At 36.6% G+C, this 20,398-nt stretch overlaps 1 protein-coding gene across 1 annotated transcript in view; it reads right to left on the reverse strand.

Moving 5' to 3' along the window:
• The window catches only part of LOC125063961 (RGS domain-containing serine/threonine-protein kinase A-like), a 79,057-nt gene extending 58,857 nt beyond the window's left edge, over positions 1–20,200 (reverse strand). The window contains exon 1 of the mRNA XM_047670697.1: positions 19,692–20,200. Coding sequence (XP_047526653.1) covers positions 19,692–19,878 — 187 coding nt within the window. The 5' untranslated portion in view covers positions 19,879–20,200. The remainder of the gene's footprint in view (positions 1–19,691) is intronic.
• Between the last annotated feature and the right edge of the window lie 198 nt (positions 20,201–20,398).

A 20,398-nucleotide genomic window follows, 5' to 3' on the forward strand; every position in this document is an offset into this window, starting at 1 on the left:
ATTGTAAACTTATATTATCAACAAAAAATACGACATCTTATTCAATATTTATTTTAATGTTCTACGAAGATAATAGATGGCAATACTGAGCCACAAAGAGATACTCCATGCAGGGTACCGACGAGGTCATCGCCGCCGTGACACTGTTATTGACCAACCGTAAACGGAGCAGCACTTGAAAATTTTCTACTTTATACACAAAAACACAGAAAGTACACGCAACACCGACATCGAAGTTATTCGCTTTTTCAGTATTGTTTATATAACAAACGATGTTAACACTATTGTAGAACTACACCTAAATGTAGAACATCATATAGAGAAATTATTAAAGAAATAATAGAACTTAATGTTTGTGTGCGTGTGTAATCACATAAAATTAAATTCAAGATCTTTGTACAATTCTCAATAAATTGACTAAACCTATGTACGAATATAATAAGCTTTATATATACTGAAAATAGAAACAAATCTGAAGAATACTCTAAGGCAGCTAACGTCGACGCTCTACGTGTAAACAAAAATAAAAATCATGACACTGAGCGCAAGATAAATTATATGTTAAGATTTGTTTAACTTTCTATCTCATATAAATGTAACCTTATTATACCGTGGAATAATGCATCTCGTAAGGATACGGCGACCGAGCTAACAAAAGAACGGCAGCACCTTTTAACCCGGACTCACTTTCTCTCGCGAAAGTAAAAGCGGTCGACGCGCCTTTCATTGCATTACGACGATTACGCTACGAGAGCACCGTACGGGCGCCGCGCGTCGTGCGGCACTGTGTGTGTGTGCGTGCGTGTGTGTGTTGGCGCAGTAGTAATACACGATCGTAGGCAATTTAATACTTTTCGACGGAAATATATGCCTTCAAATGGAGTCATACGAAGAATCACCAACACGACTTATTTATAGAATCAAGTTTTATAGAATCAAAATACGTGAGTAACTCTAATTTGTCACATGGTGGTAGATGATTCAGTGGAATTTAGTCATCATCTATTCCACCGCCAAACTGCAATGCACATACCTACAGTCATAGTTACCTACAGTTTAAAGGGGGAGTGAACCGAGGAGCCAGTGGTTCAAGTAATGCCAAAAGGGATATACCATCGAAGTCCCCATGAAACGGTTAACATTTCTTAAGTTTGTCGCGACGACACCGATGGACAACGACACCCACATCCATATTGTGCATTTAATCGACTGCCTCGATACAAACATTCTTTCAAACCAAATACTAGATATTTGGTTTGAAAGAATTGATTAATTTATATAATAAGAATACAAAATTTATTTCAAGTACCTCTTACTAATATTTCAATATTCTTCAAAAATTAATTATTCAAAATCAATAGGCTGACTCTTAATGACTGCCATTGATACTGGTTGACTATAAAACGATATCTCGGTTAATTTGTTTTTATATTAGACGCCCACTACATAATGTGATAAAAATAATAAAGACATTTAAATTATAATTATCATTATAGGAGGAAATAGGTAACATATAGTTATTACCTATTTCCTCCTACCTAAAAAAATAACCAAATGGCTATGACGTCTTAAATGTTCAATTTCACGAATAAGGTTAATTAATGATTATCTCATAATAAATCAATAATTATTTTAGTCAGAATATTTGCCATTAAACCAAAATTGCGACAGGACCTTAATTTAATTTTTTAGTCTAACTGTTTTTAAATCTAAATTTTTAAAATTCTTTAATAATAATTATTATGTTATATGAATGCTTCAAATTTGTTTTTCAATATTATCATTTTTTTCTTTTCGTTTTATATTTGCTAATTTTGTAATAATAATGTCAATTAATTTAATTTATTTTTAATAATGATTAATAAATTTAATATCTAATTTTAATTAATGAATATTTGATGCATGCTGTGATTACCTATAAAAAGAAATACAATTATCATGAGTGTAAATTATATATTAAGTACCTATGTAATACAATTGTAATTTCTGTTGGTGATCATTTTAAAATAAAAATAAAATAAAATAAAATAAATAAAATTTCGCACCGGTGAGCAGAGATATATTATCTTTATATATATTTGTAGAGCACAGTATTAAAGCGTGTCCGACCGCTAGTAGACGTATTTGTAATCACTTTTTAAATGCCACATTCGCTACAAAAACAGCAACAAACTTTATTTAAGCAGTTTCATTCATCATAATCTTTTTCTCGTAGTTTTTTTTATCAGAGTCGATGTCGGAACGAAGGTTTATTGAGGAACTGATAATAAATCTGTCAGGTTCGCGTGGTCGGGGGACCGCGGGGGAGCGGGGCTGCAATAAATATACTTTCGTACTGTCGGTGCTTGATTTACTCTTATCGTTGCGTCTCGGATAAGTTATCGTCCTCTTGTTTGCAGGTACATGTCAGCGACTACATTTTCCGCATTCGCCGATTTAATGATATTACTCTCTACGTGTTTGATGATGCAAATAACCATGCAGCATCTACTTATTAGAGTAGCAATAGAGCACCTAAGTAATGAAACCAGATGCTGGCAGCGGAGTAAATAATACAGTATAGTAGTATCTATAGCGCAATCATACTTTTTATTCTGTCAGTCGGCTCGTGACCACGTGGTTAGTCTCGAAACGTCGAAGCGAACTAAATCAAATAAACTTGATCATAATCAAGTTTACGACCCGAATATTATGATATACAAAAGCGATTTACTTCATTGTCCTAATTTAATTTACAAATTGAGTAAAACAAAACCCACGTTGAGATTAAAGAACAAGAAAGTAATAAATGAAAATAAAACATGACACCGACACATATCTGCGAAAGAGTTTAAAGGCGACGCCGCCTCTAAGGACAACCTCGGAATGCCGTCAATGCGAACCGGTGCGAAACCGCCCGTTTTGATGGAAATCATACATATTGTACGCGGAAGTTTATGCCCCGCGTCGACGTACTTGTAAACTATGAGTTTCATTATGAACGTGCCCACAGCATGACACGTTGCAAAAGTACAATTTTAATGAAACTTGTTGTCTTTCGTTTTCCGTTCGTTTCATTTTGCATTAATAACTTACTCCAGCCGGTTAATATATAGATTTTTTGTTCATAAGAAATCGTAAAATACATTATTTATTAAAATCTTACCTCTCAATAGGGCAGTTCGTACTTGTAAGTCACGTTCCTTGAATTAAATGATCGGTATGTTCTAGAACGCCTTAGAGCCTTACATAAAAGTCTTATCTATCTTTGGTAAGATCGAGTGGTTTTGTAAGGAATTAATCAAAATAAAAAATATGCAAACTGTGACTTAATATAGACTGACAGACCAAACGGAATTTATAAAGAAATCCCCAACGCGCTAAATGGCTGTTCAAAACTATTTGTGCTGCATGCCATCTCATAAGCAATTCGAGCAAACCTTTAGCGCAAACTCGAGATGGCCCAGTTCGAGATGGCCCAGTGGTTAAAACGCGTGCATCTTAACCAATGATTTCGGTTTCAAACCCAGGCAAAAATCACCGAATTTTCATGTGAAGGAAAACATCTGCATGTGTCTAATTTCAAAGAAATTCTGCCATATGTGTATTCCACCAACCCGCATTGGAGCAGCGTGTTGGAATATGCTCCAAACCTTCTCCTCAAAGGCAGAGGAGGCCTTAGCCCAGCAGTGGGAAAGTTACAGGCTGTTAATGTAAAAAAAAAAATAGAGCAAACAGCGCGTAATATTGACAATAATAACAATTTCACTAAGTACTATATTAAAGTTAATCGAGTCAAACGTTGCAGTTGTTACTTACAATTACGTTTATTTTTATATCATTACTCTTTAAAAAAACACAAACTCGTATCCCGGAACTGAATAATTTAGATTTCATGAAATAACTAATGAGGTAATGTTTAACCGGACCGATTCAATTCGAAGGAAATAAGCATTGAATATATTATTACTATTTCATAAAGATTGCATGATCGACTTAAATTAATTCGTTAAATCAATGTAATACAAATAATTTTTTAAGTTATTTTGATGCTAAAAGTGATCGCACACGTTGACACAGTTTTACATAACGCGAGTGGATATATTGCCCAAAATTCTAACAACCCGTCGAGTTTCGACAGATTAATCAATATTCAAAACCGAAGCGCGTTCAAGGTTTTTGACATAACTCTACTACGACAACTCTAGTAAGACAAATATATCGTTAAAATATTTATTTTATATACAGACTAGCTGCGCGATGTTCATACAACCAGTAACAAAAAACATGCTTTTTGCTCAAATGTTCATTGAAATTATATTATTTGATACGGAAATGTGATAAAGACTGCTATGTCCGGAATATTATTTTACGTACTTATGTTAATCAACAGATATTAGCTAAATTAAATTAAAATTCTTAAATATTTAAGTGAGTGCAAAAAACATCGACGATGAACTTAAAATATTTTTTTCTGCGTTTTTATTTTTCAGTTTTTGCGAGTAATATTAAACATGCTATATATAGCTATATAGTTTGAAGGTGAATGAACCTGAGTAACTAAAGACACATGGGACGCCTCGTCGTAAAGCCGACACTGAAGTAAAAAGTGCTTTATTTTTTACAATACTAGTGGCAATGCGCAAAAGTGACTAGATATTATTTATTTGCTCGTTTGTTTCCTAATAAAGATTAAACATAAAGCGGAATACGAATATTTGGTCCCAATGTAGTCGTTATAGAATTTTACTTATTAGATAAAATTTATTTAATAACATTATCGACGACTAAAGTAACAATATATTGTCCCCATTTCGACCGACCGTGAAGCGTCTGAGATTTAGCCAAGTAGGTATCGGATCCAGATAAGGAGGTCACTATTGCATTTGTTTTGATGGCAGGTCAACGACGAGAAGAGAAATTGAGGGTAACAGGACTTGGATCCTCCGGTTCGCATGTTAACTAGACGTCCCCCGTATATCTCGATGACAACCGCGTCTTCTAGTTCGGATTCAAAATATTGTTTAATAACTCTTATTAATAGTAAAAATTATATTACAACTAGCCGTTTTTTTTTGGTATTTTCTCAACCTGCGTTGCCTTAACACGAAATCCCATATTTAGAATATTAAAAATGACGCACTTCTCTACATAATTTAAACTACAATCCTCTTAGGAGATGATTTTTCAAAACACTTAAAAATTTTTTAGATCATTTTTCATATTTCTAAGACAAAGACCATTAACTCGGAACCAATAAAAAACTTTTCCCCAATTTCACCCTCTTAGATGATACACATATTTTAAAAAACGAAACAATCAACTATATCCTCAGAATTAGAAGCTTCTATGTATACGATAGCCGATTTCCAAATTTCTAACATCGGAAATGACGAAAACCCATTCAAACTTCCATCCCCAATTTAATCTCCTTAGGAGATGAACTTTGAATAATCTTCTCTCAGAGCCACCGATCACCTTAGACTATGCATTTTAAAAGTGTATTAAAAACATACATATGTCTAAACATCAATGCTCACCTTTCAAAAAATCTACTCCGTAATTATCTCTTTGAAGTCATCGAAAACCCTACCAGGTCAACGGACGCTATTAAATTGTTATTCGGACGACGACATTTTTGACTTTGGAGTCGAGCTGCGCACAACAGCATTATGTAAAGATATTTAAAATAAACAAAAATATTCAGATAAGAAAACAACATGATTTTAGAAACCCGGTCGGAGTCCCTACGACCGGTCACGATCACGATTCACTAAGCAGCAAATAATAAAATTATGCTAATAATATAATTCAAACGATTTCCTCTCTTCCTAAAATTACGCTGTCGTGTTTAATTAAGATAATAACAACTGAGGTAACTTCGACTTGAATTAATTTAGCCACGACGACCAGAGTATATTTATCCAACGATCGTTACGGCGAATGAATGTCCCGGGAAGAAAATATGTCCCCGATGTCCTGTACGATGTGAGAAGTATTTATTCACTGTTCAGTGGTGTCATGTTTTTTCTTTATTACTTCAAATTTGTTATTAGTTTATGTGGTGATGTTGCTGATCTTATGAAATAATATTGGTTAAGTTAGCTGGATTTTGATCTTGAAATCCCTCAAACTATCGATATAAGGTATGTACAAAGTGACACATCTCACTAATATTCTATACGCATAAGGAAATCATAATACGAAATATCTAAACGAACGAGACAGTGTTATCTGACAAAATGAGATAGCTATATTTCTCACACTTCCCAACGCCGTCACGCACGGATCGCTCGAGAAAGCCGTGGGGAAAAGCGCTTGCGCGCGTATAATTTATGCGCACATCAACCGACACGCTCTGTACTTGGTATATCAACTAAAACTAAACTCTAACTTGCGTGTAATAAAACCTAAACTCGTGTGAGAGATTTAAAACAATTTAATGGATCATATACCACAATAATGAAAATCTTGTTTGAGAAAAATAGCTACAGTGTTGTGTTTATTGAATGTTATGTTTAAAGAATTATGAAACACAAAGTGGTTATCGTATTGTCTGAAATTAAGTATTTTTGGATATATGTACTCGTAGTTTATTTTTGTACGTATTCAGTACTTTTCATGTTGAATTATTTAGTTAAATATTATACTTACAATATATATATTGGTCTTGGAGGTCATTAGTCAAGGAACCCTTTACCACATTTCGTCCGTCGGCACAAAATAATTTAAAATAGAGCCTCATTAAATGTATATGTAGATTTTTACCATTTCATTTAACATCCAATCCGAACGAAGTCGCTGCTAAAGCAGTTCAATGTTCTCTATATTTGGTGCCAATTAAAACTTAAACTTAGGTACAATTTCAGAAAATCATAGGTCAAGGTATTTCTGAAGTTCTATTGTGTGTTGCTTTGTACGGACAACTTTAATTGTGTGTATTAACAATACAGCTATCCATCACAATAGCGATTTACTCCGTAGCCGCGCTCAGTTAGATAAAATAGCTTCGAATTATGTAATCATTTAGCATAATTCTCTTCATTCAGACGCGACTCGACTTTTTAACGGAAATATGAAGAATACAAAAGATGTGCAGAACTCCGAAATAAAACGAAAAAAGGCCAACTCGGTAAGATAAATTCGGGGATAATAAACACAAAAAAAAATACCGGATTGAAAACCTCCTTTTTCTTGAATTCAGTTAAAAAAGGACACACCCGTTGCATGATTACTATTACGAATGGATGATAATAGGTAGAACGATACTTACATTTAATAAAAATGCGGATTCCACAATAAGTAGGTAGGTACCTAATTGTAATAATTGTTATCGAAGCATTCGTAATATTATCTCGCCGGTATTTCAACGCGCTCGAAGCTCCTCTTGCTACTGAATAATAGGTATGTGATAACTTCAAAAATAAACCAAATCCGTATTTGTAAATGTCAACGATGTATATATCTCAATAAAACGTTTAGAAGTGAGCCTACTAAAGGTAATCACGGACATAGCGAACGCCTAACCTTTCACAACAGACGATGTCTATGCGAAAATAAACCTTATTGCGACGTACGTAAGGGCGATTCTGACGGCAAATAATGTTGGTTTCATTAGATTTTATCATCGAGGTTATTCGAAGGAAGACGTAAACAGTCGACCGAGAACATAACAAGACTGCAGTGAAACCGTTATATAATTGCTTAACAAATATTTATTTATTCGACTAATTGTATTTATTCGACTAATTTTATTTAACAATAACATTAAATATATTTCAATTCGAAAAGCGTTTGCAGAACCTATCACGCACCATCCATACATACTGCGTTCCTTATAACGGGGCATTATATTTTATACCGCAGTTAACTCTATAGTTCTTAATATAATGCTTTGAAATAAACCAAAACCACCAGTTACTTTAAAATATAATTCTGGTTAATAAGTCCCTAGTTGACAACGTTGTGGAAATCTCCAGTGTGTCGAACAGGGTAGCGTACCTCATTATAAAGCTCACCGAGAGGTACAGCCTCAAGGTGGTGCAAGCGTACGCACCGACCTCGACACACTCGGACGATGAAGTGGAGGAAATGTTCGATGATATATCGAGGGCCCTCCACTCCACCACGAAAACCCACTACAACGTTGTCATGGGGGACTTCAACGCTAAAGTGGGAGTACAGAATTGTAGCGAATCGGTAGTAGGACCCCATGGATTTGGAAGCAGAAATCATAGGGGGCAAATGCTTGTCAACTTTCTCGAACGGGAGGGGCTCTTCTTGATGAACTCCTTCTTCAAGAAGCAGCCCCAAAGGAAGTGGACGTGGCAAAGCCCCGACACTATGACCAAAAATGAGATCGATTTCATCATGACGGACAAAAGGCACATATTCAGAGACGTCTCAGTGATCAACAGGTTCAATACCGGTAGTGATCACCGACTTGTCCGAGGCTCTCTGAATATCAATTTTAAGGCCGAGCGCGTCCGTCTGATGAAGTCTACACTCCGACCATCCCTGCTCCAAACCATTGCGGAATCTGAAACGTTCCAGTCAAACCTGGAGAACCGATTCGCTGCCGTGAAAACCACAACAGACGTAAACCAGAACCTCAAAAATGTAGTGAGAATTCTCAGGGAAGAAGGCACGAGATTTTGTAGCATGCAGCGTAAGGGCAGAAAGTCCAAACTATCGGAAGAGACTTTAGGGCTAATGAAGAAACGTCGTGAAAACCCACCTGTCACTTCGTCCGAGAAACGGCAACTAAACCAAGAGATCAGCAAGCGCGTACGACACGACCTCCGGTGCTCCAATACTCTTACGATTGAAAGAGCCATCGAGCAGAATCGGGGGTCTAAGGTGTTCGTACAATCTCTTGGAAGAAGCCACCTGACGAAGTTGACCACAGCAAGTGGAGAAGTCGTTTCTTCCAAGCCGGCAGTTCTTTCGGAAGTAGAGGACTTCTACGGCCGGTTATACGCATCGCATGCATCTCGACCTGATCCCGAAAATGAGGATGCTAGAGCTACATTAACACGCCATTTCACCGAAGACCTGCCAGAAGTCAGTATTGGCGAAATCGAGATTGCTCTTAAACAGCTTAAAAATGGAAAAGCCCCAGGAGAGGACGGCGTTACAACAGAGCTATTGAAAGCAGGAGGTAAACCCGTACTGAGGGAGCTCCAGAAGCTTTATAACTCTGTCCTCTTCGAAGGGAGAACTCCGGAGGCGTGGAGTAGGAGTGTGGTCGTCCTGTTCTTCAAAAAGGGAGACAAGACCCTGCTGAAGAACTATCGACCCATATCCCTAATGAGCCACATCTATAAGCTGTTTTCAAGAGTGATCACGAACCGTCTTGCGCGAAGATTCGACGAATTCCAACCCCCGGAACAGGCCGGATTTCGGAGCGGATACGGCACCATAGACCACATCCACACAGTGCGGCAGATTATACAGAAGTCCCATGAGTATAATCGGCCCCTGTGTCTCGCATTCGTGGACTATGAGAAGGCCTTTGACTCGGTTGAAATCTGGGCTGTTCTGGAGTCCCTGCAGCGTTGCCAAGTTGATTGGCGATACATCCAAGTGATGAGATGTCTCTACAAGGCCGCCACCATGTCCGTCCAAGTACAGAGTCGGCAAACGAATCCCATACCATTGCATCGAGGAGTGAGACAAGAGGACGTTATTTCCCCCAAATTGTTCACTAATGCAATGGAGGACATGTTCAAGACGCTGAACTGGAAAGGGCGTGGCATCAACATCAATGGCGAGTACATCTCTCACTTGAGATTCGCAGATGACATCATCATCATGGCAGAAACGCTGCAGGACCTACAACAGATGCTGAATGAGCTGGCTGATTCTTCTATGCGCATCGGCCTACGGATGAACTTGGATAAAACCAAGGTCATGTTCAATGAACATGTTCTACCGGAACCGATTGCGATACACGGTACCGTCCTCGAAGTTGTTCAAAAATATGTCTACCTCGGGCAGACATTGCGATTAGGTAGAAACAACTTTGAGGACGAGTTGAATAGAAGAATTCAGCTAGGTTGGGCAGCATTTGGGAAGTTACGACGAATCTTCACATCGTCGATCCCACAGTGCCTTAAGACGAAAGTCTTCAACCAGTGCGTCCTACCCGTCATGACATACGGAGCCGAAACGTGGACACTCACGACAAAGCTGGTTCACCGGGTTAAAGTCGCTCAGCGTGCTATGGAAAGGGCTATGCTCGGAGTATCTCTGAGGGATCGCATCAGAAATGAGGTGATCCGTCAGAGAACCAAGGTCATCGACATAGCCCACCGGATTAGTAAGCTGAAGTGGCAGTGGGCTGGCCATATTTGTCGTAGAACCGATAACCGTTGGGGAAAACGTGTTCTAGAGTGGAGACCGCGTCTCGGCAAACGTAGTGTAGGACGTCCTCAGGCTCGGTGGAGTGACGATTTGCGCAAGACGGCTGGCAGGAGCTGGATGCGAGTTGCCGAAGAAAGACCACAGTGGCGTGCATTTGGAGAGGCCTATGTCCAGCAGTGGACGAATGCGGGCTGATGTGTGTGTGTATAATTCTATTTATTGTATAACAATTGTTTGAAACGTTTGTAATAAGTCGTATTGGTGATAAGTCTAATACTATATGTAAGGGCGGGAGCTGCAGCAGACAATACAGCAGCAACAGGCTAGGCGCTGCAAATATTCACCTCTAGTTTCAAATAATATGTTTTGTTGTTTCAAGTTAAAACACTTGAGCCCAGAACTTCATTAATTGTGAAAAGACGGCTACTTAATTTTTCATTTAGAGAATTGGAATTACGATTCAGCGAGGAAACGCTTTTAGCCTTCATGCAGCGTTCTAAGCAGACAGATGATTATACCTACCAATTTTTATAAATAATTCTTATAAAAATGAATATATAAAAATATCAATTGGTAAAAATATTCGTCTTGATTTAATTGAGTTATGGTAAGTTTCTATATCTTCCTCGTTACTTCTGTCCTCAGATGATGGTTCGACCGACGGCTTTTCCGTTGACCTTTACGAATTGAAATGAAACGCGCATAGATTATACAGCCGCGACTTTTATTGCCGTAAAATAGTTTTATTATTGACCTTGGAATTATAACACGATTAATAAGAAAACGATAAATTACAATTTATTCCTAATTAGTCGCATTATGTCTTTTTTACAAAAGTTTTATGGAAAATACTTTTCAAAATACGAATTAATTGTTGATTTTATATTTTTAAAATAGGGTGGTTTATTGTTTTGGTTCTTCTGAGCCCGTCGCGACCGCTCAACTCTGCTACTGTAAAGAATGCAAAACAAAAAAACGTCATGGAGTGCTATATCTACGCTTTTTTATGTTACCCGGACTACCATTTCTTGACACAACAGCCTCATGAGTTTTATTTCCCCATCATAAGGTCGGACCTGGGACCTGTGTTCCAGCTCGACGCTAGACTAATGAGGCACTCGATGTTTATTATTATTGAATTAACGAATATGTATAAAATTATCTGGTACTTACTCAACCATTTTACTATAAATAAATTTATGTGTCGACGAAAATAAAAAAGAAAGTATATTAAGTATAGTAGTAAATATTATTTGATATTATGACACAAGGAGATCACCTTCGTCGAACACGTTTTACGATGTTTTCATTCATATTCACCAGATACCAATACTCAAGGTTGAAAAACAATAAAGTTTTTATCGTTTTGTTTTCGATATTTTAACTACTCGATGCGTCTTTTTTTTTGAGCATTTAATAGTATTCGTTTTAGTGCTAACGGCTACACGAACCCCGCTTCTTGAAAGACGTAAACACGTAACGGCGGAGTCGTGGGAGCGTCACAGTACGACCTGCAGAGGATTTAAAAGAAACAAACCAAGTATAAAAGATCAAAAGCAAAACAACACTGTCAAAATAATCTTATCAAAACATATTTAAGTAAAATTTAGTTCTGTGGATATGATGCTGAGAAAAATACTCAAGTCATTTTGACATTCGAAACATTGTATTTCATTTAATTTGATTGTAAGAGCAAATCGTCGGGGTCGTGGCATCTCTTGGCATCTCATGCCGTCGCCAAGTCTTTCTATTCCAGGTGGCCATAATTATGTGACGATGGAAGCTCCACTACTATACGATGCTCTATTTCTCATTTACTTACAATTATTTAGTTCTGATCTTGCTCCAAATAGTATTATATGCATATAATACACGGCATACATTAAAAACTAGTTTCGTTTTGAAATACTAATATGTATCGTTGTCAATGACATGTAATTGTCAATTGTTGTATTTAAACTTCTCACAGTGAATTGTAACACGAGGCCTTAATGTACGGTGTGCGATGTACGAGCATGTTGAGCTAGCACTTGATGTTCAAGTTCATCGCCCACATTTTGAAGACAATAAGTCCAAGGTAAGGTGCGGTGGGGGCGGACAATGCTGAAAACTATTTATATAATAAAATCGCATACAGAGGCATGTGGTGTGTATGGCCGTCTAGAATAATAAGTATTCAGTCCATACTTCTTCTCAACCAAGATGCTCTTGCTTCAAATCAAATTTAGTTATAATTTAGGAATATTACTAATAAAACGACATTATTTAAAAAACTGCTCGGCTTAACATGCTTCGGTAATATTTCATAATAACGCTGAATTATAATTTCTCGTTAGCGGTAAACGATGTAGATCGCGTCGAGGGTCGATCTAACCGCTCTCTTTACTCAGGGACTTATTAAGAGGATATTACCAAATAACTATACGCGGATCGTAATCGAAACCTCACTAATTGCAAAAGCGTATGTTCATAATATAACCGCTGCTCATAATACGAGACAAACTCCAATATAGATAGTCCATATTCCGTTGCAATAAGATTTCATTTGGCCTGTCGTTGTCTTTACGCAACGCAAGCGCGGGCGCCGGAGCGCGCCCAGCGGAACGTTACTTGTATCTTTTCATACATAAATCATCTGTTTATCGTTATACATAAGGTTATAAACATATTATAGGTAATATTTATAAAACTAGATTAAATGTTCATGCGGAAGTGATTACGATCAAATAAAAAGTCGATACAAACAGATTGAAACAAACGTTTACATATTCAGAGTATTAGGTATGGAAGGTAACGTAAGCAACCTTCGGAGAAAGTTGAAACCAGATGTTAGTGTTACATAACAATGCTTCGATTTGAGATGAAAGGGGAAAATTATATTGAGAAATCTGAAAGTAGTGAGTTCCTTTCTGCTGTAGATATTATTTTAAGCGTAAGATGTTATCTTGACGTGCAAAATACGAAATACACTAGCTGTATTCCTTATTTATTCGTTGCCCAAGATAAGCATATATAGTTGAGTCAGGGTATAAGTTACATCGTTTGACGTTGTGGTCACAAAAACGAGTGAAAAGAACAGAGCTACCAGAATTAATAAAACAGTTAGATTATAATACGGTATTTATACGATAAATATTATGAATATTTGCATTAAGAATCTCAGAATCTGTTTGACCGAAACACGACGCTTTCACAGAATTTGACACAGATTTATACAAACTTAACCTTAACTAAACCTAGTGTTAACACTATATTTTTCTAAAATTTAAAGAATATCTGCAAAAGAATACTCGCACTGTACGTGGACATTGTACATGCAAAACGAATGACTTTAATTACCAACAGTAGCTTATTAACAGAAAACATTTAGCTGCAATCTCAGCAATCGCAGAAAACAATGGAAACGGCATTTCCTCTGCGAAACAATAAGGACCGGCGCGGGCGCACGCTCATGTGAACGTTTTCACTGGCCTTTGAATTTTTAGGGCGAATTCACAGGTTCAGTCACGGTCGACACACAATCGACCATTATTATTATTGATAAGACAATTGTTATCAATTACGAAATTACGTCGCACTAGTTCAAAGGCAAATACTATACGAAACAAACTATATAAACAGTTACTAGTGTTCATATTATATGCACTATTTGCAGCTGAAATGTAAACTACGACGCAACATCACTTCGGATTAGTCAATAAAAAATTATCGGAATGTCTTGCAACAGATGCATCTTGCAAATCAATTTTATCGCGCATAGACTATAAAATGTATTGCGCATTAGAATAAAAATCACCTAATTGAAATACATGATATAAACGGCCTCTTTAGCCACGAGTAACTATATATCTATTGAACTGCTCGATGCGTCTCAGTCCTAAATACGAGACAACAGTCATTGTTACTAACAATCCACTGGACTCCGTCCAAATCAAGATTTCTTACTTTAATTTGTTGATATCCTTTTCTATTATGCTAATATTGAACAGTTTGAAACAAATGACGTTTACACTGTACTTTTGTCCTGCATAAATTAATAATATTTTCAGATGCGATATTAGCGAGGCTAAAAGCACATCTCAGTCATATCATGTGCTTTTGTTGTTTCTCTTGCTTAGTAGTGAAAGCAGACACCATGAGGGACCTGCATATGTTGGATAGCATTATAGCCCATTTATACGCCACTCTTCATTGAAGCAGCTTGGTTGTAAAAGTTCCAAATCTTCTCCTAATGAAGAAAAAAGTCCTTTGGCCAGAGATAAGACATTCACGGGTATTTTACTTTGCATGCAGATTTTACCATAATTTAAGATTTAGTTTGTAATTATATTTTGTTGATGATAAAATTTGCGAGCACTTATGTACAATAAAAGTGCTATATTATCAAAATTGTCGGCACGTTCGCGGCACGACGGGACATGATAATATTTTCATTGTCTGTTTGTTACGGGGAATGTTACAAAAACTTGATTATGATTCTTCATGAATCACGGATCCCGGCCAACAGATGATGCTCTTGTAGATGTCGGACGTCGGTTTAAGTGTAAAGTTACCTTTCAAATCTAAAGATTCGTTTTTAATTATTTATCTTTTTAAATAGGAATACCGAGAACTTGTTCTGTGCTTCAGTTCAATATTTTTTAAATATTATATACTTATTGTAAAAAAACATATTAGTATACCTACAACGTGACTTTAATTAATTAACTTAGGACCCGATGGATGTGTCTGTATCGTAGATCCTAAACGGATGAATTGATTTTGATTGATTTTTTCGTTTGAAAGTTGACTTGTTCGTGAGTGTTGAATATTGTTACATTTGTTGGTAGTGCTATAAATAAATAAAACATGGTCAGGTTCATTCATTTTCTTTAACAAAACATGTCTCCTGATGCTGCATCATCATCTAGCATCAGCAGGAAACGCAGCTCTTCATTGGATCTCAGCATAGATACCGGTTTCAATGAATCTGCTATAGTCATAAACATACATTTTAGAAGGTTTTTTAAAAATATTAATTAAGTTTTATATGTAATAATATGTAATGGTTACTCTGTGTTCAAAAACAACTAACTTTTAAAACTTATTTTGAGAACAATATAATGTATCTAGGTAGACGTTCAAGTGATACCTTTTGTATATTACGTACTAATATCTATACATTAATGTCTGTGTTTTTCTAATTGAGGATATTTACGAATATATAGAGCCGAGATGGCCCAGTGGTTAGAACGCGTGCATCTTAACCGATGATTTCGGGTTCAAACCCAGGCAGGCACCACTGAATTTTCATGTGCTTAATTTGTGTTTATAATTCATCTCGTGCTCGGCGGTGAAGGAAAACATCGTGAGGAAACCTGCATGTGTCTAATTTCAACGAAATTCTGCCACATGTGTATTCCGCCAACTCGCATTGGAGCAGCGTGGTGGAATATGCTCCAAACCTTCTCCTCAAAGGGAGAGGAGGCCTTTATCCCAGCAGTGGGACATTTACGGGCTGCTAATGCTAAATGCTAAAAAACGAATATATAATACTTTTTCAAATTATTATATGCAATACAATGACATAAACACAATGTTTGATTTAATTTGCCATCAACAGTAGGCACAGAATATCCCTGAAGTCCGTCACAAAATAAATATACTAGTTTCCTATCCCAAAGACACAATGTAATATATATTTAATGTATTTTGGTGGAGCCAGTGACACCAAAAAACATTAAAAATCAATATATATATATATATATATGCGCCAAGCTAACTATTGTGTTAAATGACAATTTAATATCGGAACATTTAACAATTATTGCTGTGAATTTAAATAATTGCTTTATTAATTACATGCGTTTTACATTTAGTGATGCAATTAAATAATCCCATTAATTAAACAATACCGTTAATTGTAAGCGATACTTTCTTCGGTCTATGGAACGAATGTTCAAAGAGTTGACGTTCCAAGGTTATTCCCTTTTCATGAAACATCATACAACAATGACTGACTGATGAACGCTTACGAAACTCCCAAAGTAAATAATACAATGGCTCAGGTGACCAAGGTTTCCATTGATGACAACATTTTTATTTTTCTGTAGTTTAAAAAAATAATGCGCAGTTTATATGGATAATCAGAAAGAGATATTTTAGATAAACGATTACAACTTGAATAAATTATAAGTACGTTTTAAAAACGAAAACACGAGTAGCGTGTCACTGTAACGTATGGGACTCATCAGTGCGAAGTTAATGAGCTTAAACTCGAGGGTTTTACTGCCATGAATAGCTCAGTAATACTTGTTGGTTTAGCAGCCTCAAACATATTTATTAAATATTAATGTATCATGGATTATTGAGGTATTTTAAGCGAAGGTTTTTGTCGGAAAAATCTACATTTCTGGTAGATTTATATACAATTTAATCCTGTAATAGACGATCTTACGCGCTTTTACCTACAATCTACGTGAATAGAGAATAAATGATAAACTACCAAAGGCGGGTCAGTGCAATACACAATATTGTATCATCACACAAATTCTAAATTTCTAATTGCTTTACTTCGTGGTTGGGCTAAGTGCACGCCTGCCTGAGGTTGAGGGTGAGTGAGCCAGTGTAACTACAGGCACAAGGAACGTAACATCTTAGTTCCAAGAATGGTGCGCATTGGCGGTGTAAGGAATGTTTTATTTTTCTAACAACGCCAATACCTATGAGCGGTGATAACCACTTACCTCAGGTGGCCTATTTACACGTCAGCCTGACTACTGTATAAAAAATACTTGCATAGATTTACATCGATAATTATAAATAGGTTTAACTCTACTTCCTGGACTAGTTAACATACTGGCTTTGATAGTTACAAGTGAGGCTTATAATTATACAGCGTGTAAAAAACACGAATGTTATTTGCAAAAAGTGTATTTATTAAAAACTATATTTGTTAGCTTTAACGAGAACTTCAACGGCGATTTCGGTGAAACATAATAATTATTTGCCTAAAATATAATTTTAAATACTGAAAACATCTGTGGCCAAAACGCATTACAATTGCATTGATCTTGAACACAATAACGCGAAACGCCTCTCATACCGCAAACCGCAGAACATAATAAATGAGGGTAGTTACGACATGCAGGCAAAAATGATGTAAATGAATTCCACATAACAATGGAATATGAAAGGTATCCGCGGAAAAACTACGATACTGCAATGTAAGTCGAATGCTCTTTTTATAAACAGCGCAACTCGCGATAAAAATAGGAAAACTGTGATCGTTGTACATTGCAACTTAAGAACTAATTCAGTCATACAATATACACCAGATATAAATACGCACAATTTTACACGACCGACAACTGCAGAAGGGCTTCTTCCTAGTAAGCTAACCTAACAATTCTAGTTACTGTAAAATCTGGCTCGCCCAGTTCATGCACCAGAAAGTTGACAACATTCCTATTCCATATTTTACACGCTCGACTACGCATGCATTTTAGTCAACTAATATTCCATTACATTCTAAATATAAAATATAAAAATAGGCTTTGTTTCAATTAGCCTAAGGTTCATGTTTAATGGCGTCGTAAAATAGGCGTGCATTGTTCGTGGTGGCACGCAAGTGCGTTACCGGCTTTGTAATGCTAATGTTCCCACACACACGGCTACCAGTGGTTACGCAAGCAACGCGTAACTCAACTAAGGTCGGTGCTCGGAGTTTCACAGTTGAAAAACGTATATTTCCACTTCCAGCTACTAATACCAGTTTTAATTATCGCACATGCCCACTTCGCTTTATTTCTTTAGCAAATAATGTACGATTAGTGAAAGTCGATGTCAGATTACTTGAAATAACGAAAGTTGCGAATCATTCCGCTTAATTTGTCTTCATTTCAAATTTAAAACGTTTATATTAGAACTTGTCGACTGCACAATGCCATTGATGATTGTATTATCTAAATTATCTTCATCTGAATTATAATTTAACCTTAATTTTATGAATAAATCGATAAAAAATATATTTTGTCATTTATAAATCTCCTTCATGCTCTCACTAAAACTCATCGCTACGACAACTTCAACACAGTACTACACAGTACATATACAAAGTACGCAAATAATCACCTCTAGGAATGATAAACAAAGTCGCCATGTGTAGGCGTGGGTGTATGTTTTTTCGACTGACTAATATTTTATAGTTTTGTGAAGATCCATTGAAACAGGAGAATAACACGCAGTTTGACGATTTCGGAGGACTTTAAACTGCGGAAAATACCTTTGTTGTTTTTCTCGGTGAACCGATGTAAATAAATCATTCAAATTATTTTATTTTTTATTTTTCTAAAACGTAGTTGAACTTTTACATAACTATAAGAAATAAACTACGGACACAATTTTAATATTTTAATGAATTTAGGAAACGTAAGGAATACGTAGTAATATTGAAATTACCTAAAAACTAAATTAATAAATAATAACAACTAAGTATTCGATAATATCGACTGTTGTTTTAATTTTATAACAAAGTCGCTATTATTAAGTAATGACCGCTCATTCGAATGCAATCACGAATAACTTAATGTACCGATACGTTCGTAACATCGCAAGAAAAATATGTTTTGGGACTTATTTGTACGTAATAGCACATTATTTACAGATGATGGAAAAAATAGAACGTCTTAAGTTTCACTGAAGCAAATTTATTAATGAAAAACATATTATATTGCAGAAAAATGTGACCGACGAGATGGAACCACATCAATTACCTGTCAATCAAGTGCAACTAATTTCATTAATATTGCATATCAGAGCAGCGCGCAGTGTGAGCTGGATTCAGCTGGATCCAGAAACTTGGCTAATAGCACTTTTATCCCTGACTATGGGAGCATTCCCAGGTGGAACACATCGTACTATATCGTATTGGTCCACCAATGTAGATCGCCGACTACGTATCATGACATCAGTAAAATATAATTACCTTGAAATCGCTCTCCGAATTGTCAACCTACTCGAATACAATCATCACTTGACACCTCATTAAAAGAACTCACGCAATTAAATAATCAGTGTACATATTTGGCGCTCGAGAGCTATAAGTTATTATTGAAAAGATTGCGCAGTGGATAGATCAACGCACGTCTTTACCGAAGACCGTGGGTTCAAGACTAGGAAGTGTGTTTTCATGTTTTGTGTAAAAAATACACGTTGAACTCGGCGATGATAAAAAACTGTGAAGAAACTTACAACCCGAATGATATTCTATGACATGCTTTTTCAACAGCCTGCATTGTGCGGCACTAGACAGTGTGGCAGAATAAACCCCATCCATTCCCTCTTGGATTTGTATTCATTGAACTCACCTGGTATAAAACTTTTGCCTTCCTTCCTCTCGCTCTGGTCCTCGGCCTTAGCTCCCGCTGCTTCTGACTCCACCGTCACCTCAGAGGATCCACTGTCATCCTCACATCTCCCATCATGCACGGCCAAAAGAAAAGCGCACACACACACCAAGGTGATCCTTATAAACTCCCGCATTGTGCTAAGCATCGGTAACTAGTATGCTGACGTCTGTAAGGGCCATTTTTCAATCACTAGTCGATAACACGTATGATCCGACCTAACAGTCACATTTTCGCCGATTGCAACTTGCTACGCGTTTCCTTCAATGACATACGTGGTAGACATCAACATTGTTTAGAAAACACTCACTCGCGTATATCTATGCCCTCACAAGCTTCGACAGACACATGCACAAATATTTCGCGACAGTATATCGATTAAAAATATTTCGAGCACGAGTTTAGAACGGAATGTTTTTCGATCGACTTTAAATTCAAATTCGGAACGCGCGACACACGACAACGTCTCGCCGCACTAGCGAAGGTACTAGCGCATTCATTGGTGGGAGTCATCCCCCACTAATGCGCGGGCGCAAGCCTTCAATGGTCGCTGCAGCGCCAGCCTCAAGCCTGCACCGCTATGAGTATATTATGATCATACGTTTCTAATGCATAATTATTGAATTACTTTGATGTTACTTTTTAATTTCGATACAATAAACAAAATG

The sequence above is a fragment of the Vanessa atalanta genome, chromosome 5, assembly GCF_905147765.1.
Source record: "Vanessa atalanta chromosome 5, ilVanAtal1.2, whole genome shotgun sequence".
Lineage (NCBI taxonomy): Eukaryota > Metazoa > Arthropoda > Insecta > Lepidoptera > Nymphalidae > Vanessa > Vanessa atalanta.